Source organism: Mauremys mutica, chromosome 13 (assembly GCF_020497125.1).
Source record: "Mauremys mutica isolate MM-2020 ecotype Southern chromosome 13, ASM2049712v1, whole genome shotgun sequence".
NCBI classification, from domain to species: Eukaryota; Metazoa; Chordata; order Testudines; family Geoemydidae; genus Mauremys; species Mauremys mutica.
The window spans coordinates 48,086,663-48,109,279 of NC_059084.1; the positions used below are offsets into that span (position 1 = coordinate 48,086,663).

Consider the following 22,617-nt stretch of genomic DNA (forward strand, 5'->3'; position numbering starts at 1 on the left):
GCGGGATGTCCGCCGCCCCGCCTGCCGCCCCTGCCCGCAAATGCCGCCCCACGCGCGTGCTTGCCGGGCTGGGGTCGGGAGCCGGCCCTGGGTTTGTGTTACATTCTCCCGGGTGCCCGGTCTCCTGTCCCAGCCCGGAGCGCTGTGTGTGTCACTGCTGCCCCCGCGCGGCTGCCGGGAGAAGGGCGATTCCGCAGCTTGGGTTTTTGTATGATCACAAACCGGTTTCGTTTCACTGTGTATCTCTCGCACAGTAATAGCGGGCGGTGTCCTCGGGCTTCAGGCCAGTCATTTGCAGATACAGCTCACTCTTGGGATTATCCCTGGAGATGGTGAATCGGCCTTTCACTGAATCAGGGTAGTATGTACTACTCCCACCCGTGTTTATAGCAGCGACCCCTTCAAGTCCCTTCCCGGGAGCCTGGCGGACCCAGTCCATCCAGGCAGGGCCGGCTTTAGGAAATGTGGGGCCCAATTCGAACATTTTTGGCGGGGCCCCGGCAGAGATGACTAAAAAAAAAAACCATGTAAAAAAAAGCCTTTCATTTCTTAGCAACCGGTTCCCTGTAAAAAGTTCTGCTTTAAGGGATGTGCCACAGTATGTATTTTTTGTACCAATAGGGTTACCATATGTCCGTATTTTTTAAAATTCCTCCCGGATGGCGATTTAAGAACCAAAAAGCTGGACATGTCTGGGAAAATACGGATGTACGTTAACCCTACCTAAAGTTCTTTTTTTAAAAGATGGGCCTGAACTAGAAATGAGCTCCGTTTCACATGTGTGGGTCCCCGCCACTCCCTGGAGGTGTGCTAGGGTGACCAGATGTCCCGATTTTATACGGACAGTCCCGATTTGGGGGTCTTTTTCTTATATAGGATCCTACTACCCCCCACCCCTGTTCCAATTTTTCACACTTGGTTTCTGGTCACCCTAGGGTGTGCACATGTGTGGGTCCCAGCTGTTCTCTGCCCCTCTCATTGAAGCAGGTGTGCAGGGTTACTGCCCTGGGAACTGCAGGGCACCAGTGGACATGGGGCTGGCTGGAGGCAGGGCAGGGGCTGACTGGAGGTAGGGTCTGGCTGCAAGCAGGGCAAGGGGTGTGGGGCTGGCTGGAGACAGGGGGATGTGGGGTGGGCTGGCTGGCTTCAGGCAGGGCCGCAGGGGGGGGCGGCAGGGGTTGGCAGGCCTGGAGACAGAGGAGTGCGGGACTGGCTGGCTTCAGGCAGGGGCGTGTGGCAATGGTTGTCTGGAGACAGGGCAGGGGGTGCGGGGCTGGTGCGGGCAGGGGCTGGCTGCAGGCAGGGGCTGGCTGCAGGCAGGGGGTGTGGGTACAGGGGGTACAGCCCACCCTGTACGGTAAGTGCCTCCTCCTCCTCCCTCCCCCACCGGGGTAGTAGCAACAGCAGCCCGGGGCTCGGGGGCTATTTAAAGGGCCCAGGGTTCCCCTGCTTCCACCGCCCCGGCCCTTTAAATAGCCATGGGAGCCCTGGGGAAGTGGCAGGGCTCCAGGGGCTATTTAAAGGACTGGGGCAGCAGAGGCAGCTGGAGCCCCCCACTACCCCAGGACTCTGGGGTTATTAAAGGGCCTGGGGCTCCCCTGCTTCTACAACCCCGGCCCTTTAAATAGCCACGGGAGCCCTGGGGAAGCGGTGGGGTTCCAGGGGCTATTTAAAGGGCCGGGGCAGTAGAAGCAAGGGGAGCCCCAGACTTTTTAAATAGCCCCCAGGGCTCCAGCAGTGGGGCTCTGGTGGCAATTTAAAGGGCCTGAGGCTCCAGTCCATGCTGGGAGCCCCAGGCCCTTTAAATTGCCCCCTGGGGAAGCTGGGCCACCCCGGTACAGCGCACTGGCAGGACTTGGGTGCGGGGCCCTCTTAGGCGCGGGGCCCGATTCGGGGGAATTGGTTGAATTGGCCTAAAGCCGGCCCTGCATCCAGTAGCTGCTGAAGGTGAACCCGGAGGCTTTGCAGGAGAGGCGGAGAGAGTCTCCGGGCTTTTTCACATCCCCTCCGGACTCCACCAGCTGCACCTGGGACCGGACACCTGGGAATAAAGACAGGCCATTAATATCGGTATAAAAACAGCGGTAACACAATATTCTTCTCACTCTGCCAGTTATTCAGAGGAGGAAAATACCTTCCAAAGCTGCTAGAGCCAAAATTAAAAGGAGCAAAAATCCCATTTTCCCGGGTGCTGGAGGAGAAAGTTCTCAGTGAACTGGCTGGTCACTGCAGAGACCCAGGGGCTGCGGATTGTGTCTCCGGGTGCAGCCTGGGCAGAGGGAGGCACAGATTTAAACAGGAAACTGTCTCCCTCATTTGCATGCCCCCGCTTTATAAAAGACACACACTCCTGCTGCCAGTGATCTGAGTGACCCGCCCCAGCGCTCCGGGTGCAGGAGACAGACTGTCCCGGCCTGTGTGTCTGTGCAGCGCCGGGCACAGGGCGCTGGGGTCTTCCTGACACTTTCGGACCCCTGGCAGGAATGACCAGCTCCCTGCAGTGACTCTATTTCCTCAACCAGGAACTTAGGGGCTATTTATTGTAAAGTGATATGGCGAGGGGAGGGGAGGGGAGACTCAGCTCTGGAGCCCCGTCCCATGCGCAGAGGGGCCATGTAACGTCCGGTCAGTGGGGCCCGTGTCTGGCGAGGCTTCAGGCAGCACTGAAGGGAGATTGTTATTCACGATGGATATTTATATTCGTGTCCACACTCCTGTTCCCATTCAGACTCCACTTCGCATTTATACGGAGATTCTGTGAAATAAAACTGACCACAAATCTGCCGTTGTGTTGGCTGTTGGGGTTGATTCCTGTTCCCCCCGCTTAAATGGGGCCATTTTAAGAGCCAAACACGATGTGAACCCGCTGTCGGTTTTGGTGATGGGCTTTGTCACTCTGGTCTAGCCTCTCACACAGTGATACCGGGCGGTGTGTTCCGCTGTCCTCCTGCTGCTTTGTAAATACAGAGGGTTGCTGGGACTGTCTCAGGAGACAACGAACCGCCCTTTCACTGAATCGGTGCAATGAGAACAATTTCGTGTGTCCTGCGCCCTGGAGACCCGCTGCAGACGCTTCCCAGGAGCCTGACGGACCCAGCGCTGAAGTGGAACCCGGAGACTTTAGAAGAGGCGAAGTCAAAGGGCGCCTGCGAGCAGGGCCGCCCAGAGGGGGAGGCAAAGGGGGCAATTTGCCCCGGGCCCGGGCTCCGCAGGGGCCCCCAAGAGAAGAGCGGAGGCTCCCGCCTCCGCCCCTCTCCTGGAGCCTCGGCGCATCGAGCGCCGAGTCTCCTGCCGAACGCCTGAGCCCCGCCCTGATCCGAGCCGCGTGGGGAGGGGGCGGGGCAGCTGCCTCCGCTCGGCGTGGAGCTCACAGCCCCGCCCCCTCACCACGCGGCTCTGAGCGGGACGAAGCTCAGGCCCCACGGGAGACGGTGCTCGGGTAAGGGGGGGGGAAAGCGGGAGCTGCCGGGGCCGGGCCGGGGGGGGAAGGGAAGCGAGACCCGCCGGGGCCGGGCGGGAGGGGGGAAGGGAAGCGAGACCCGCCGGGGCAGAGCCGGGGGGGGGGGGGGGGGGGGGAAGGGCGGCGGGACCCCCCGGGGCTGAGCCGGGGGGGGGGGACGGGAAGCGAGACCCGCTGGGGCGGGGCGGGGCGGGGCCGGGCCGGGCCGGGGGGGGGGTGGGAAGCGGGACGGGCCTGGGCGGGGAGGGGAAAAGGGGGACCTGCCGCCGCCGAAGCGCAGCCCGGTCTTCGGCGGCGGGGGGCCCCATCTGTTCCGGGACCCGCCGCCTAAGTGCCCCGAAGACCCGCGGCGGGTCCCGGAACGGAAGGGCCCCCCACCGCCGAAGACCCCGGACCCCCGGAATCCTCTGGGCGGCCCTGCCTGCAAGTTCCATGTACAAACGAGCCGTGTATGTAGGTGCAGAGCTGAAAAAAGGATGTTTTCCAACCCCCAAAGCCCCTCTTCAGTCTCCTCCCCAAGGCTGTGCTGTTTTCTCATTGCTCCCCCTGGTGGGGAATGGAGAAGGGGACTCTGCAGCCCCCCTCCCGCTCACTGACCTCCCTTTTGTATTATAATTTAAAGCAGAAAATAAATATTTGGGGGGTTATTTATTCTTTTAATCTAAGATTATTTTGCTCCTAGGAAAATGTCCCTTGTGCCAGAAACAGCCAGGTTTTGCTGAACAATTATTCAACTAACCAGAAAAACAAACAAACAAAAAAGAAAAACAAAACAAACAAACTTGGTGGGTTCTAGTGCCAAAAGCTGAGAGATCACTGCCCTTCTGCTTGACTGTATCTCTGAGAGTGGGGGAAGAAAGCGGAATCCCAGGATGCTGAAGTAAAGAGGGTGCTAGACTGAAACCCAATTAATCAGGTTGAGGATTTATGACCTGTATTATGCAGGTGATCAGACTAGAGAATCATACTAATCCTTTCCAGTCTTTAATTCTATGAATTTGTAACTGTCCTGGAGGTTGTTTTCCTTTTTACTTTGGTGTCTGATAAGGGTCACATTCAAATATGACCATAAGAACATAAGAATGGCCATTTTGTCTCAGACCAAAGGTCCATCTAGCCCAGTGACCCGTCTTCTCACAATGGCCAATGCCAGGTGCACTAGAAGGAATGAACAGTATTCCAGATGTGGGCTTACCATGGATTTATATAAAGGCAATAATATATTCTCCGACTTATTCTCTATTCCTTTTTAATCCTAATATCCTGTTTGCTTTTTTGACTTCTGTTGTGCACTACGTGGACATCTTCAGAGAACTATCCACCATGACACCAAGGTCTCTTTCCTGACTTGTTGTATCTAAATTAGCCTCCAGCATATTGTATGTATAGTTGGAGTTACTTTTTCCATTGTGCATAACTTTACATTTATCCACATTAAATTTCATTTGCCAGATTTTTTTTAGCACTTTGTTATTGTTTGTTTGAAACAATTGTTTGTTGGTTTTGTGAGATCTTTTTAAAGTTCTTCACAGTCTGCTTTGGTCTTAACTATCTTGAGCAGTTTAGTATCATCTGCAAACTTTATCACCTCACTGTTTACCCCTTTCTCCAGATCATTTATAAATAAATTGAATAGGATTGGTCCTAGGACTGACCCTTGGAGGACACCACTAGTTTGTCCTCTCCATTCTGAAAATTTACCATTTACCATTTATTCCTACCCTTTGTTCCCTGTTTTTTAACCAGTTCTCAATCCATGATAGGATCTTCCCTCTTATCCCATGACAACTTAAGAGCCTTTGAGTGGCCTTGTCAAAGGCTTTCTGGAAATATAAGTACACTATGTCCACTGGATCCCCCTTCTCCACATTTTGTTGACCCCTTCAAAGAACTCTAATAGATTAGAAAGACATGATTTCCCTTTACAGAAACCATGTTGAGTTTTGCCCAACAATTTATATTCTTCTATGTGTCTGACAATTTTATTCTTTACTATTGTTTCAACTAATTTGCCTGGTACTGACGTCAGACTTACCAGTCTATAATTGCCAGGATCACTTCTAGAGCCCCTTTTAGGTTGGATATTAAGAAAATATTCCTAACTATCAGGGCAGTTAAGCATTGGAATAAATTATCTAGCGTGGTTGTGGAATCTCCATCATTGGAGAGTTTTAAGAGCAGGTTAGACAAACACCTGTCAGGGATGGTATAAATGGTGCTCGTCCTGCCATAAGTGCAGGAGAGTGGACTTGATGACCTCTCGAGGTCCCTTCCAGTTCTATGATTCTATGAAAATCTAAAATCAGCAGCGGATTGAAGGAGAGAAGTTACTTCATAAAGGGACCAATGAGCCACATGAACCATATTCTCCAATAAAGAGCATGAGAGCACTGAATAAAGCTGTGTTATAAATCACAGCCATTGCAGTATCACACAGAGAAAAATCTCTCGCCCTTCAGGAGATGCATTAGGAAGAAAATACTTTCCAAAGCCGCAGCAACAAAAACTAAAAGGAGCCAAAGTCTCATTTTCCCTGGTGCTGGAGAGGAAAGTTCTCAGGTGATTTGGCTGGCAACTGCACAGACCCAGGAGCTGCCGATTGTGTCTCCAGGAGCAGCCTGGGCAGAGAGAGGCAGAGATTTAAACAGGAATCTGTCACCCCTATTTGCATATCACCCTCCTTATGACACACAAAACATCCTCACTTAATGAGCCCAATTTACCTGCCTGGGGATTCAGAAAGTGGCCAGAGGAAGCAAGAGAGGAACATTCAGGGCTCAGGGCGCTCAGGCTGGGTTCTCTGCTCTGTCACAGACTTCCTGTGTCACTGGGGAAGTAAACCTGTGGCTGGATTTTTCCAAGTACTGAGGCATCACTGTACATTCTCTGAAGCACCGAGGAGCCCAACTCCCATAGATGTACCTCAGTTCTCAGGCTGTGAAATGGGGATGATCGAACTTTCCTCCCTCTGCGGGGTGCATGGCGGATAGATGAGACAGAAAGTATGAGGTGCTCAGATATGATGGTGACTGGGGCAGAGGGGGATATATGTGTATCTAGGAGAAAAAAGTCTATTACTCTGGGTGTGATGCGAGGATCACTTAAATGAATGGAATGAGCTAGTCAATTATCTTCATTTGACCTTGGGCCATTCCCCAATGCAGCAATTAATGGCTTTTCCATCCCATGAGAAAACTGCTGGTTGGGTGACATGATGAACTTGAGCAAAAATGTCTGGTCTACGAAAAGAGAAGCGACTTTAATCCTTGTAGGGCCTGATGCGACAGGCCTTTATAACTCACTGGAAGCCACCCCACTGAGTACAACATCATTTGTGTCACGCCCTGTGTTCAAAAACCTGATGCTGGAAACTTTTTGGCCATTGCTCAAAATATAAATGTAAATGTTTCACCAGTTGCCATGGAGTTCTCGCTAAACCGGAGCTAATTATGGTGCAGAGGATGCTTCCCTCATAGGGTCATCAATTGTGTTTGATGCAGAAAACTCTCAGAGCAATCAGTTTAGTAGAAGAGCCCTGGGCAGATTCCTAGGTATGGGTAAAATACCAAATCTGACTAATTATATTGAGACTGTTGGCGGGATTGAGGAATGAAGGGTGTTGCCCAATATTAGTGAGGTCATGGACCTTCACCTGTCAAAAATTTAATGTCATTTCTGCATCATCAGGCCGAGATAATCCCAGTACAGATGAGGATGATGATAGTAGAACCTAGCTCCTATATAGCCATAGATTTCAGAGCGCTTTACAAAGCAGATAAACGGCGTTATCCTAATTTTCCACGTGGGGAAACTGAGGCACGTGGAAATGAAGTGACTGGCCCAAGATCACCCAGGAAATAAGTGGCAGACCTGGAAGTAATTTTCAGCTCTCTTAAATCTCAATTTACCACTTACCACTATGGACACCTGCAATGCACAGTGCAGTAAAGGGTAGAAAAGGCAGTAGACCAGCTCTGTAAACTGGCTGACTATTTTCCGCTCTGTGTTAGGTCTGATTCTGTTGTCAGTTACTCAGTGTAAATCTGGAATAATTCTGTTTAGTTCATGGGAGTGACCCCGGATTTAGGCCAATGCAACTGAGAGCAGAATTTGGCTGAATCTTTTCAAATCCAGTCTCTTCTCCTTTGACACACTCAGAAATTGTCAGAAGGCTTTTTCAGGGTGTGTATTTGCATGTGTGTTTTTGTTTGTGTATCTTAGTGTAAGTGCTTGAAGGTGTGGATGTGTGTGTGGGGGGGTGCTTGTATGATTGTATGTCTGTGACTGTGTGTCTGTAGGTGTGATGATGTGTCTCTGTGTTTGTGTGTGTGTGTTTGGAATAGAAACGTGGCTGATAGGAGCTCTTAGCAGGGCAATGTCTGACGTACAGAGCAACTCCAGGGTGACTCTTTAAAACTCACTTAGAAATGCCCTTTACCCTCAACTATTTATAATCCAGGGACCGACATTTCTTCCCCCGACCCCTTTCTCTGCGATGCTCCCATGACCGAGTTCTGTGCAGTCTGCGGCGCGCTAGCGACCCATACCCCAATGTGGCCCTCAGCCAAAAAGTTTGCCCACCTCTGTGCTAGGACCACAAGCAGCATCAAATCTATCACCGCTGAGCGTCATCATCAAGATCATTTACTTAGTTAATTATTAATGAGCAATGAAGTGTAGACAGAAGCTTTCTCCTGGTTGTGTTTAAAAAACTTGTGTGACATGAACGCTACGTGTTTCTAAACCATCCCCAGGATGTAATATTGAGGGATAGTAACAAAAACAACAACAAAAATATTTCCGTTCCCACTGACTTTCAGACAAGTAGCAGCATTCACGCTGAGACACAGATCTCCATTCCCATGACCACTCGTGTTCCCTTTCATATCCCCACCCTCATTCACACACACTGGAGAGAGAGAGTGAGAGAGAGAGAGAGGAGGGAATGTTCTCAGGGAATGTCCCATAGACAGTTACACTGAACGATGCTCAGAGGATGAGGGTGGGTGGATGGCTCCATAATGCGCCATGGTACTAGGCTCTCAGACTGGCTGGAGACCAGTTCATTGATGAGGCTAATAGAGGTGAGACAATGTACAGGGCAGGGAGTCAAATAAATCTATAAACAGACACGACCCAGCTCTCTGGCATTGACCAACAGGGATTTGGGGAACAGCCTTGTTCCCTTTTATAGCTGCCAGGGTTTGTGTTTTCACCTCGCCTGCTTTCTGTCCCCACACAGGAACTGAGAGGTGAACATGGGACTATTTGGGCTTCTGTTTGGCAGATAATAATTCCCGTTAACCCATATCAGAGTCTGTGTAAGGGGACTGTTGTTGCTTTGAATTGTACATGATGATCAGTGGTTCAGGGAAGCATCCAGTGCAGAGGCAGCCCCCCAGAGTGGGGACATGTTAGCCCCTGCCCTAAGTGACCATGACAAGGTTGGGGGTCGAGGCCCCCCCCAGGAATCCTGGGCCCAGCCTTGTTGGGGTTACAAGGATTCTGCCACACACGAGGTGGAAGGGGAGCCCTCGAGGTCAGGCAGGGCTCTGGGTAAAGGCAGTGGGAGCGAGGACTCAGACCGTTTCGTTTGCCCACTTCACCGGCATAGTGTACAGGCCAGGAAAGTTCCCCACACTAGCGGGACCATCCCCCGCTTACATCTGTAATAGAACATCTGGGACTGAGTGAATCCCCACCACGCCCAGTGCAGGACACCCCGTTCCCGGTATCTCCACCTCCTGTGGATCTAGACCTGACTGACCAGCCGGGTTCATTTCCCCCATTTCAAACAGAGGAAATTACTGTCTCCTGTGAGCTCCCAGCGCGGCCTGTCAGCATCGAACCAGCTGGGACTTTCTCTGCTAATCGCAACAGGAGGTTTTTGTCTGAGCTCAGCTCGGCTTCCCCTCACTGTGCAGGGTGTGTGTCTGGCACAGTAATACCGGGCGGTGTCCTTGGCTCTCAGGCCGGTCAGTTGCAGATACAGCAGGTTGTTGGAATTGTCCCTGGAGATGGTGAATCGGCCTTTGTCTGGGTCGCTGTAGTATGTGCTGCTCCCACATTTGGAAAGGGGCTGGGGGGGTGGATGAGGAGGCTCCAGGGGAGCAGTTAGCAGGGCCGGTTCTAGGCACCAGAAAACCAAGCACGTGCTTGGGGCGGCCCATTTTCAGGGGCAGCATTCTGGCCATCTGTTTTCTTTTTTCTTTTTTCTTTTTTTTTGCTTTGGGCTGCAAAAGCCTAGAGCCGGCCCTGGCAGCAGCAGCACGTTGTGCGCCGGGGGTGCCCTGGGGCTGCTGCGGTTCGCACCGAGGGGGAGCAGTGCCCGCACCTTGTGGCTGGGCTGGGCAGGCTCCAAGCGGGGGACACTTGGGCTGGGGGCCACCCCGCAGGGCACACGGAGCCGCCTGCAGGTGCCACAGGGTGGCCACCCCCAAGCTGCCCAGGGACTGCGGCAGGGTGGCCAGAAGCAGCAACAGCAGCAGTGCCATGGGGGGGACACTGCTGTGCAGGGCCCATGTCCCGCTCTCTGGGATTCCGCTCCCTCTGGGACAGCCAAAAATCTTTTTGTTTGGGGCAGCAAAAAACCAAGAGCCGGCCCTGCCCATGGGTAGGGCAGGTTCAAGGATGTTTCGTGCCCTAGAGGAAACTTCCACCTTGCGCCCCCCTCCCCGAGCCCTGTGGCAGCTCTCCGCCCTCCCCAGGCACCCCTCCCCCGCGGCAGCTCCCCCTGGCCTGGGGAGCCGTGCGGCAGCTCCCCGCCCCAGCTCACCTCTGCTCTGCCTCCTCCCCCGATTATGCTGTCACCGCTCCACTTCTCCCGCCTCCCAGGATTGTGGCGCCAATCAGCTGTTTGGTGCCGCAAGCCTGGGAGGGAGAGAAGCAGAGCGGGGTGGGATGCTCAGGAGAGGAGGTGGAGCAGAGGTGAGCTGGGGCGGGGAGCGGTTCCCCTGCGTGCCGCCCCCCCTTACTTGCTGCAGGAGGCCCTCCCCTCGCCCCCCTGCCCCAGGTCCCTCCGCTGAAATGTCGACAACAACCAGGGCAGCAGAAGATCCGGCCGCCATGGTCGCTGCCACCGAAGGACCTGAAATGCCGCCCCCCAAATGCCAGCGCCTTAGGCGACTGCCTAGGTTGCCTAATGGGTTGCACCAGCCCTGACTGTGGATCAAGATGTCCTGATGTGATTTCCCAATTTTGGAGTCTGGAGACACAGAGAGCCTGGTCCCCAGGCATGATACCCGCCCACAGCGCCAGCTGAGGCCAATGAGAGATACGGGCCCTGAGCATCTTCTGGCGATTAGGGTCAAGGTGTGTCGGGATAAGTGCCCAAAATATGAGGTAGCCCAAACCATCACTCCTGGCTCGGTGAGTCTCTGGGTGCACTTTTCAGTGCGCAGCACAAGGAAGCAGAGTGTTTAAAATCCCTTGGTGGAAGGGGCTGGGAGAGGGTGCGATGTAGGGGACACAGGGGGTTGGCTCCTGAGACCCCACTGTGGGCAATGCCCCGTCTGTCTCATCCCCTAGAGCACAGACTGTGTGTTCCAGTCAGCTGGCACTTTAGAAATTCATTTCCCTTTTTTGTGCCAGTCCCGGCTCTGCTCTGTGTCACTGTGTCTCTGGCGCAGTAACAGGTGCCAGTGTCTACAGCTGTCAGCAAGCGGAGCTGGAGATAAACTTCGTCCTTCCAAGTATCCCTGGTGATGGTGACACGAGGTGTGAGAGCCGAGTTATACTCTGTGGTTCCCCCATTAACTGTATGTCGGCTAAATCCCATCCATTCCAGCCCTTTCCCAGGGGGCAGGCACAGGGGCGGCTCTAGCTTCTTTGCCACCCCAAGCATGGCAGGCAGGCTGCCTTCGCAGTGCACCTGTGGGAGGTCGCCGGTCCCGCGGCTTCGGCATCCCCGACGCTGAATTGCCACCGAAGCCAAAGGACTGGTGGACCTCCCGCAGGCAGGCCCCCGAAGTCTGCCTGACTGCCGCCCTCACAGGGACCGTCAGGGCGCCCCCAGTAGCTTGCTGCCCCAGGCACAGGCTTGGAGCGCTGGTGCCTGGAGCCATTGCTGGTTGCACACATACAGAACTGGAAATGACTGCCTAGGAAGGGGTACTGCAGAAAGGAATCTGGGGGTCATAGGGGATCACAAGCTTGATATGAGTCAACAATGTAACACTTGTTAAAAAGAGCGAACATCATTCTGCAATGTGTTAGCAGGAGTGTTGTAAGCAAGACACAAGAAGTAATTCTCCCGCTCTCCTCCACACTGATTAGGCCTCAACTTAAATATTGTGTCCAGTTCTGGTTGCCACATTTCAGGAAAGAGGTGGACAAATTAGAAAAAGTCCAGAGAAGAGCAACAAAAATAATTAAAAGTCTAGAAAACATGACCCATGAGGGAAGATTGAAAACTCTGAGTTTGTTTAGTCTGGAGAAGAGAAGACTGAGGGGAACGTGATAACAGTTTGAAAGTACATAAAAGGAGAAGTACAAGGAGGAAAGTGACAAATTATTCTCTTTAACCTCTAAGGATAGGACAAGAAGCAATGGACTTAAATTGCATCAAGTGAGGTTTGACATTAGGAAAAACTTCCTAACTATCAAGGTGGTTAAGCACTGAAATAAATTTCCCAGGGAGGTTATGGAATCTCCCTCACTGAAGATTTTTAAGAGCAGGTTAGACAAACACCTGTCAGGTATGGTGTCTAGATAACACTGAATCCTGCCATGAGTGCAGGGGACGGGACTAGATGACTTCTCCAGGTCCCTTCCAGTCCCAGGGTTCTATGATTCTACAGATGGATATTGAGCTCTGAAACCTGAGGACTGATTTGTTTTTCACTCTGGTTGCAGATCCAATTCCTGTGCCCAGGGCTGGATTGTTTGGGGAAGTGCTGCCCCCATGCGGCGCACGGGAGAAGGGCGGTTCTGCGTCTCTGGTTTTTGTACGAGCCCTGCCGGGATTTTCCCCACTGTGTGTCTCGCACAGTAATAGCGGGCGGTGTCCTCGGGCTTCAGGCCGGTCATTTGCAGGTACAGCAGGTTGCTGGGATTGTCCCTGGAGATGGTGAATCGCCCTTTAACTGCATCAGCGTAGTATGTGCTACTCCCACTGCCGCTGCTAATGTAGGCGACCCACTCCAGCCCCTTCCCGGGGGCCTGGCAGACCCAGCTCATGTAGTAATCGCTGAAGGTGAAGCCGGAGGCTTTGCAGGAGAGGCGGAGGGAGTCTCCGGGCTTTTTCACATCCCCTCCGGACTCCACCAGCGCCTGGGACCGGACACCTGGGAATAACAATTAATTATGGGGAACATGAGTGCCTCGGGCAATAGCACAATAATCCCCCGCCTCCCCAATACATCCAGCCCATGGAAAGGGAGAATGTACCTTCCAGACATGCTGCAGTGAGAACGAGATACAACCAAAGCCTCATTGTCCCTGGTGCTGGAGGGGAAGTTCTCAGGGACTGGCTGGTCACTGCACAGACCCAGGGGCTGCGGATTGTGTCTCCGGGTGCAGCCTGGGCAGAGAGAGGGGCAGATTTAAACAGGAAACTCTCACCTTCATTTGCATATCCCCCTCCTTATAAGAGACACGCAGCATTTCCTAGCGCGAACTCAGTTTCTTTGTGTGCGGTTGAGAGAAGAGGCGGCGCTTTGTCTCCGTGGTACCGCCCTTGTCTCAGTCGGAGCCTCCTACTTGACCAGAAGGAGACTAACTGGCATCTTCTTTATCCCTCCACTAGCTCCCACACCTAACCGTGACCTTGAGCAGGGGCGGCTCCAGGCACCAGTGCTCCAAGCGCCTGTCTCGGGTAGTAGGGGGGGTGTGTGCTCTGCTGGTTGCTGCTAGAGTGGCAGGCAGGGTGCTTTTGGGGGGCATGTCTGTGGAGAGTCTGCTGGCCCTGTAGCTTCAGTGGACTTCCTACAGTTTACTGAAGCCATGGGACCAGTGAATTCTTCCTGCTTGGAGCAGCACAATGTCTAGAACTGACCCTGAAGATAAACTCCACTTTCATATGTGTCTTAACTGGAAAACTACATGAATACCTTACTTAGAGCAGGTTTCAGAGTAGCAGCTGTGTTAGTCTGTATCCGCAAAAAGAACAGGAGTACTTGTAGCACCTTAAAGACTAACAAGTCTTTAGTCTTTAACGTGCTACAAGTACTCCTGTTCTTTTTACTTAGAACACCAAATCCTGACTTTAGGATGCAATTCTAACCCCGAATGTACATTCTAACCTGAGTTTTCTCCATGCTAAGAGGGAGGTTTATTCCTCTTTTTGTAACTTTGAAGCTAAGCCTAGAGAGGAATCATCTGAGTTTTAAATCTATTTATTACCCTGTAAAGTTACTTTCCATCCTGATTTTTGCAGGTGTGATTTTTACTTTTTTTAAAATAAAATTCTCCTTTTAAGAACCCGATTGATTTTCAGTGCCCTAAAAACCAAGGGGTTTGGTCTGTGCTCACATTGTAACCAATTGGTTGGTAGATTATTCTCAAGCCTCCCCAGAGAAGGGGGTGAATGGGCTTGGGGGGAATATTTTTGGGAAATAAGGACTGCAAGTGGCCCTTTTCCTGATTTTTTGGCTAAACCACTTGGTGGTGGCAGCAATAACATCCAAGGACAAGGAAAGGATTGTGCCTTGAGGAAGTTTTTATCCCAAGCTGGTAGAAATAAGCTTAGGGGGTCTTTCATGCGGGTCCCCACATCTGTACCCCAGAGTGGGGAGGGATCCCTGACAGCCACATTAACCACATTGTCCAATAAAGGTGTGAGGTAACAGAACAAAGCTCTGTTATCAATCATAGCCATTGCAGTGTCACTCATAGAACAATCCCTCACCTTTCAATAGATTTACTGGGGAGAAAATACCTTCCGAAGCCACAGCAATGAAAACTAGGAGACAAGGCTAATTTTTCCTGCTGTTCTAGGGGAAATTTCTCAGGGAATTGGCTGGTAACTGCACAGACCCAGGGGGCTCCAAATTGTCTCCCCTGGTGCAGCCTGGGCAGAGAGAGGGACAGATTTAAACAGGAGACTCTCACTTATATTTGCATATCACCCTGTTTATAAGACACACAAGTTCTGTTGTGGAGCAAGCTCTGTTTTTTTTTAATCTGGGTCTAAGAGAGAAAGAGCTGGATTTTCCCTCTGTGGTACAACCTCCTGCACTGTCAGTATCAGAGCATGATTGGCTTTGCACTTCCTACCTCATTCTGAGGAGGACAAATTCTCATCTTCTTTATCCGAACCTGAACCCTAAATTTCAGGCTGAACTCTAACCCCAAATTTAACATTTACCTTAATCCTAAAAGGAAATGTAAAAACTAACCTTACCCTAAATCCTTACAGTAGTGCTAAAAGTACCTCTAACTTCAGGGGTAAACTCTAACCCCATCTTTTGACTTTTACCCTACATTTAATTTTAATTTATACCTTGAACCTAATGGTACATTCTGAACTTACCCTAACCACCACAGAGGTAATTTCTAACCCTATATTTTAAAACTCACCCAAACTGAATTGTTCACCTAAATCCTAAAACCTTACTCCAGCTGTAATTCTGAGAGTAAACTATAACTCTAAACGTCAAAGCTAAAACACAATGTGTAAACTTAACCCTAACCTCAAACACTTATCTTTAACTCTTACCTTTAACCCAAATTTATGCCCTATCTCTACATCCTGTCCGACTAATGCTAATTATTACTCTAAACCACTATTTTAACCCAAAACGTAGCCCCAGTCTTAACTCTAAACTTTATCCTTCCCTAAGATAAACTCTAAGCCAGGGATCAGCAACCTTCGGCATGCCACTCGCCAGGATAAGCACCCTGGCTGGCCAGGCCGGTTGGTCTACCTGCCGCATACACAGGTTCGGCCAATTGCGGCTCCCACTGGCTGCGGTTCGCTGCTCCAGGCCAATGGGAGCTGCGAGAAGTGGGGGCCAGCACGTCCCTCATCCTGCACCACTTCTCGCAGCCCCCATTGGCCTGGAGCGGTGAACCATGGCCTGTGGGAGCTGCGATCGGCCAAACCTGCGGACGCCGCAGGTAAACAAAACGGCCAGGCCCACCAGAGTGCTTACCCTGGTGAACCACATGCCAAAGGTTGCTGATCCCTGCTCTACGCCCTAAATAGTAAATCTAGCTGTAGATGGATAGAATTTAATTCTAAGCTTATTAGTGGTGAGTTACTTTATAGGGCAGAACAAAGAGAGTCAGCTAATATTTTACAAGCCTTCCAAGCAATAATGCCAATAGTCGATTGCAGTGGATAACCTTGTATTTGGGAGACAATCTGGTTGGCCGTCAGGTGGGATTTGAAAGTGTTTCTCGTGATTCCACAGTTTAGACTGGCATCGGTAGACAGATACTGGGCGAGATGGACCTTTAGTCTGACCCGGTACGGCCTTTCTTATGTTCTTATGTTCTTATGTTTATGGAAAGCTAGAAGGAGCTCAGGTGCTGGGAACAGAGACCGGGGCTGGACCAGACAAACGTCTGCAGGGTCTAGTTCTCTTTAAGATCTTGCCATCCCTACTAATGGGACTGACCCCACTGGCTCCCGTGGAACAATTTGTGGGGTAAGGGTTACTAGGCTAGGAAGGGATTGCAGGGCCACTCTCAAAATCCCAATGGAGCTGAAATCAAGAACCTCTCCGAGCGCAGAGCTCACTGTTTCCAATCAGGTTTGCCTCTCTGGGCTCCAATCCATGTAGGGTTTAAACGGAAATCGGTACCGTTTCCAAGCTAACCGGTTTGCAATAAACTCAGGAGCCCTCAGTCCTGAATTTCAGGGGTGTGCGAGGGGTCAGCACATCTGGGAAGAGGAGAGCCCAGAGGGGCTAGCACAGACGTGTCAGCCAATGCAGGGTCCCTTCACTGGGCTGTCTTGTAACCGTGATGGTTTACAATATCAGAACGCAGTCAGGCACCTGAGGGGAGAGATCAAACAGCTGGTTTATGGATCTCCAGAGTGAAGTTCGACGGACAGTTAGCAGGACTAGCTCTAGGCACCAGCAAACCAAGCAGGTGCTTGGGGTGGCACAATTCCAGGGGCAGCATTCTGGGAGGTTTTTTGTTTTGGTTTGGTTTTTTGCTCAGGGCAGCAAAAACCCTAGAGCCGGCCCTGGTGCTATGTAATGTGAATCACTTGATTCAGTGTGAAATAATCTTCTCTTTGTTCTCTAAAATGTATCTTTTTAAATAATACTCTCCCTTTTTTCCCTCCTGCAGCTGCAAATGTTTCTATGCTCCCCCTATCATCTCAGTCCCAGAGGCTAGCGGAGATTAGAAGGTGAAAAAGCCGCACTCAGGACAGACATATTCTCAGAGCTCATGCAGTCCTTCTGCACTGAAAGAGTTCAGCAGAATGCATGGAGGCAAACAATGGCAGAGTCTAGGAAAGCGTTAAATGAACATGATGAGAGGAGGGAGTAGCATGCTGAGAGGAGGCAGGATGCAATGCTGAGGCTAATGGGGGAGCAAACTGACATGCTCAGGCATCTGGTGGAGCTGCAGGAAAGGCAGCAGGAGCACAGACCACCACTGCAGCCCCTGTATAACCACCTGCCCTTCTCCCCAAGTTCCAGAGCCTCCTCACCCAGATGCCCAAGAATGTGGGGAGAGGCTACGGGCACCCAGCCACTCCACCCCACAGGATTGCCCAAGCAACAGAAAGCTGGCATTCAATAACTTTTGAACTGTAGTGTGGCCTTGTCCTTCCTTCCTCCCCTCATCCACCACCCCACCTGGTGCTTCCCTCTTCACCCACCACTCCCAGCTACCTTGTGGGTTTTCCCCCTAGTTGTGTGTTGAATTAATAAAGAATGCATGATTTTGAAACAATAATGACTTTATTGCCTCTGCAAATGGTAATCTAAGAGGGAGGGGAGGGCGGTTGGCTTACAGGGAAGTAGAGTGAACCAAGGGGCAGGTTTTCATCAAGAAGAAACAAAGATAACTATCACACCATAGCCTGGCCAGTCATGAAACTGGTTTTCAAAGCTTCTCTGATGTGCAGGGTGCCCAGCAGTGCTCTTCTAATCGCGCTGGTTTCTGGCTGTGCATAATCGGCTGCCAAGTGATTTGCCTCAACCTCCCATCCCACCAGAAATGTCTCCCCCTTACTCTCACAGAGATTGTGGAGCACAGAGTAGGCAGCAATAACAATGGGAATATTGGTTTCACTGAGGTCTAACCTAGTCAGTAAACTGAGCAAATGAGCTTTTAAATTTCCAAATGCACATTCTACCACCATTCTGCACTTGCTCAGCCTGTAGTTGAACTGCTCCGTACTACTGTCCAGAATGCCTGTGTATGGCTTCATGAGCCATGGCATCAAGGGGTAGGCTGGGTCCCCCAGGATGACTATAGGCATTTCAACATCCCCAACGGTAATTTTCTGGTCTGGGAAGTAAGTTCCTTCCTGCAGCTGTTCAAACAGACCAGAGTTCTTGAAGATGTGAGCATCATGTACCTTTCCCGGCCATTCCACGTTGGTGTCAGTGAAACATCCCTTGTGATCCACCAGTGCTTGCAGCACCATTGAAAAGTACCCCTTGTGGTTTACGTACTGGCTGCCAAGGTGGTCCAGTCCCAAGATAGGGATATGGGTTCCATTTATCACTCCACCACAGTTAGGGAATCCCATTGCAGCAAAGCCATCCACTATGACCTGCACATTTCCCAGAGTCACTACCCTTGATAGCAGCAGATCAGTGATCGCATTGGCTACTTGGATCACAGCAGCCCCAACAGTAGATTTGCCCACTCCAAATTGATTCCTGACTGACCGGTAGATGTCTGGCATTGCAAGCTTCCAGAGGGCTATTGCCACTCACTTCTCAACTGTGAGGGCTGCTCTCATCTTGGTATTCTTGCACTTCAGGGCAGGAGAAAACAAGTCACAAAGTTCCATGAAAGTGCCCTTAAGCATGAGAACGTTTTGCAGCCACTGGGAATCGTCCCACACCTGCAACACTATGTGGTCCCACCAGTCTGTGCTTGTTTCCCAGAATCAGCATTCCAAGGCAGGAACCTGCCCCATTACCACCATGATGTCCAAATTGCTAGGGCCTGTGTTTGAAAGAAGTCTGTGTCCATGTTCTCATCCCTATCGTGATCGCGCTGTTGTTGCCTCCTTGCCTGCTTTTGCAGGTTCTGCACGTACTGTAGGATAATGCATGAGGTGTTTAAAATGCTCACAACAACAGCGGTGATCTGAGCGGGCTCCATGCTTGTCATGATATGGCGTCTGCAGGAGAGCAGAGTTGCAGCGGAAGAGGTGGAGGATGATGGTTAGCAGTCCTACTGCACCGTCTGCTGAGAGCAGCACCCCAGACACAACAGCAGTGGTGTCAGTGAGCTGAGCTGAGCAGGCTGCACGCTTGCTGTGGTATGGCGCCTGCGTGGAAAAAAGGCGGGAAACGATTGTCTGTCGTTGCTTTCATGGAGGGAAGGGTGACTGACGACATGTACCCAAAACCACACAGGACAATGTTTTTGCCCCATCAGGCAATGGGAGTTAACCCAGAATTCCACTGGGGAGGGGAGACTGCGGGAACTGTGGGATAGGTACCCACAGTGCACCACTCTGAAAGTCAACGCTAGCCATGGTAATGTGGACGCTCTCCCCAACTTAATCTGCTTAGTGGGGACACACACAATCGACTGTATAAAATCGCTTCCTAAAAATTGACTTCTATAAATTCGACCTAATTTCACAGTGTAAATGAAGATGTGACTCTCTGTGCCTGCGGGCATCAGGGGTTTGTGAAAACCGATCTCCGTTTCTAAGTCTGCATTTGCACCATAGCCATAGGCTGGACCCTGAGACAAGGTAACCTGGAATAGTTAGGCTCCGGGTAGGATTTTGGCCCCTAACTTTCTTGTAGGAGCAACAGTGATCTTTATGCTCTGTATTACTATGCTCTGTATAACCTGTATGCTCAAAAGGTCTGTTATACTCCCCCTCCCGCTTTTGTCTCCTCTCCCTCTCTGAATACCTGTGAAGTGGCTTTCCCCTCCCCCTCTCCCCTGGAACGCTTGTGGGATGAACTGGCTGGTTGAACAGATGGAAGATCAGAAGAACTTCCAGTTGGACAAGGTGTCTGGGACTCTAATTAGGCAGCACTCACACATCCAATGCATGGATGCTGCATGGACACTGCTCGAGGTGGATTGTGACCAACCAGATGCGGCCAAGTCATCTCTAGTCGCAGGCCATGAGGAGCAGGTCTTTAAAATGGGAAGGGTGCACTCACAAGCTTGTACCTCTGTGAAGGCCCTTCTCCCGGATCACCTGGCCCGTGGTTTGCTGCGTTGCTTTTCATCGTGCCTTGGGAAGACTTACCTTCGTCGCTCTGTCCATCACTGCACTGTGAGACATTTACCTTCAAGGATCCTAACATCTCCAGTGCCGTGCCTGTCCTGGGAGCCTGAGTATGTGTAAGCGGGGGAATGGTCTCGCTATTGTGGAGAACTTTCCTGGCTTCTGCACTACCCTGGTGAAGTGGGCTAATGAAAGGATCTGAGTCCTCGCTCCCACTTCCTTTACCCAGAGGCCTACCTGCTCTTGGGGACTCCCCTTCCACTCTCCTGTCTGGCAGAGTCCTCGTAACCCCAACAAGGCTGGGCCCAGGATTCCTGGGGGGCTCAACCCCCAACCCTGCTGTGGTCACCTAGGAAAGGGGCTAGGGTGTCCCCACTCCGGGGTGCTCTCTCTGCACTGCGCACATCCCTGACCCACTGATCACATCATACAATTTAAAGCAAATACAAGTTATTTAATTAACACTTAATTTAAAAAAAGAATAAGGAAAAATGGGAAAGGTTAAAGGAAAACACATTACGCTGCTCTGTGGCAGGGAACATCACAGTGTCTCTGGAATGTCAGGGCAGTTCACAGTCTGTTCCTTGTAGGTCCCAGGCCTCCTTCTCAGGCCCTGGCTGTGCTGCAGGGACCCTGTGGGTCGGACACTTGCTCTGGCGGTGGCCACACACTCTCAGGCTCTGGGTGGCAGGACCCTTCTCCCCAGCGTCACCCCCGCCCTGTCAGGGTTACGATCCCCCTCCCAGTCTGGCCTGCAGGGCCTCTTGGCTGAGGTATCTCCCTGCGCTGGGCCCACTGCCCGGGGTCCCCCTCACTCTCCCCAGCTGCTCACCGCACCCGGCTCCGGACTGCTCCAGCTCCAGCTCCATTCTGCCTCAGCACGGCTGCTGCTGCTGCTCTGACTTCAGCTCCCTGGGCTGCTTCTCTGGCCTCTCTGGCTCCAGTTGCTACAGCTCTGCTCCCAGGGCCGTCCGCTCTGCAGGCTGCTTCTGTGACTCTGCTCTCAGCTCTCATCTGCTTCCTGGGCTGCTTGTCTGGCCCCTCTGGCTCTGGTGCTGCAGCTCTGCTCCCAGGGCAGGGCTGCTCTCTCTGGGCTGTGCTCTGGCTTTGGGCTGCAGCTCCGCTCCCATCAGCTTAGCCTGGGGCCCTGCTCTCTCCTTAGCTCGGCCCCACTCCATCTGACTCAGACAATTCCAGCTCACACGGAGGACGGGACCCCCCCTGGCCTCCTGCCTCCTTGATTAGCCTGCCCGCCCTGTCAATCAGGCTGACCTGGAGCATTGGCCTCTCCACATTGTTCCTGGAGACTGTCAGTCTCAGGCTCCTGATTTCCCATCGACCCCTCCCTTTTTAGTGCTGGGAGCTAGCAACCAAACACCCCCACTGAGTATTAGTAAGGGGGCAACAGTCCCCTTACATATGCAAGTGTGAGTGTGACACCCCCCCCACACACCTTCTTTTGAGCTTAGCTATCAATATAATAAACATGGGTCATTAGTCCTCCCTAAGCTTACTAACTAGCCCAGTTTCAGGTAACAAACGTCACTAGCTTTCTTTGAAAATACCTGGCACAGTCAATAAATCTTTCCCGATTTCCTTGCCCATGGAGCATTTTGTGTATGATCGACGTCACTGTCAAAAATCTGAGCCTCCATTGTGGGCAAGCAATGGAGTTGGTTTTGGGGTAGGAATCAGTGTGAGAAAGGCCCAGCCACTTGCAGTAGAGGCAGATGCCCTGTCAGGTCCCTTCAGCTGAGGAGCTGGGCTTGGATTTCAAATGGATTGGGGCCACCTTAACTCATGGGTCTGATTGGAAAATCCCAGCTCTGCCCCATATCTCCTGCTGTAGCTGATTGTGGTTTGCTCAGGAATGGAGCCGTCTCTGTATGGAGCCCATCGTGAAGCGAGCGGTGACATTGCCAGGGAATTAAAGGGTTAAAAGCCCATGGCAGATTTTGGATTCACCCTGATGCCTTTTCTCAGCCTGTGCCCAGAACTGCATGGTCACTGCTGCCCTCACGCGGCTCGGGGGAGATGGTGCAGTCTGGGTTTTTTGCATCACCACTACTAAGCTTTGTGCCACTGTGTCTCTAGCACAGTAATAGCGGCCAGTGTCCTCGGCTTTGAGGCCGGTCATTTGTAGATAAGCCGAGCTGACGGAGTTGTCCCGGGAGATGGTGAATCGGCCTTGAACGGCCGGGGAATACCACTGGCTGGATCCACTTGGTTTACTGACTGTAGCGACCCACTCCAGCCCCTTCCCGGGAGCCTGGCGGACCCAAGCCATTTCATAGTCGCTGAAGGTGAACCCGGAGGCTTTGCAGGAGAGGCGGAGAGAGTCTCCGGGCTTTTTCACATCCCCTCCGGACTCCACCAGCTGCACCTGGGACCGGACACCTGAGAACAAAGACAGGCCATTAATATCGGTATAAAAACAGCGGTAACACAATGTTCTTCTAACTCTGCCAGTTATTCAGAGGAGGAAAATACCTTCCAAAGCTGCTGCAGCGAAAATTACAAGGAGCAAAAATCTCATTTTCCCGGGTGCTGGAGGGGAAAGTTCTCAGGGACTGGCTGGTCACTGCACAGACCCAGGGGCTGCGGATTGTGTCTCCGGGTGCAGCATGGGCAGAGGGAGGCAGAGATTTAAAGAGGAAACTCTCACTCTCATTTGCATATCCCGGTCTTTATAAGAGACCCAAACTCTGATGTGATTTCTTAGCGTTCAGAGGGAAGGAATCAGATTATCTCAGACTGTGTGTTTGTGCAGCCCCGGCACAGTGCGATGGGATCCCAAGCACACATTTGATAAGGGAAA

At 51.8% G+C, this 22,617-nt stretch overlaps 1 protein-coding gene and 1 gene segment (V, D, J or C); both read right to left on the reverse strand.

Moving 5' to 3' along the window:
- Positions 1–230: 230 nt before the first annotated feature.
- Positions 231–2,180, reverse strand: LOC123348719. The segment is given in 3 exon segments: positions 231–435; positions 1,928–2,041; positions 2,135–2,180. Coding segments are annotated over 3 exon segments (363 nt in total).
- Positions 2,181–12,152: 9,972 nt separating this feature from the next.
- LOC123347511 lies at positions 12,153–22,188 on the reverse strand (the record flags this gene model as incomplete). Its single annotated transcript, XM_044984893.1, has 3 exons — positions 12,153–12,744; positions 12,848–13,042; positions 21,765–22,188. Coding segments are annotated over 3 exons (1,065 nt in total), but the record flags the coding sequence as incomplete, so codon positions are not given.
- Between the last annotated feature and the right edge of the window lie 429 nt (positions 22,189–22,617).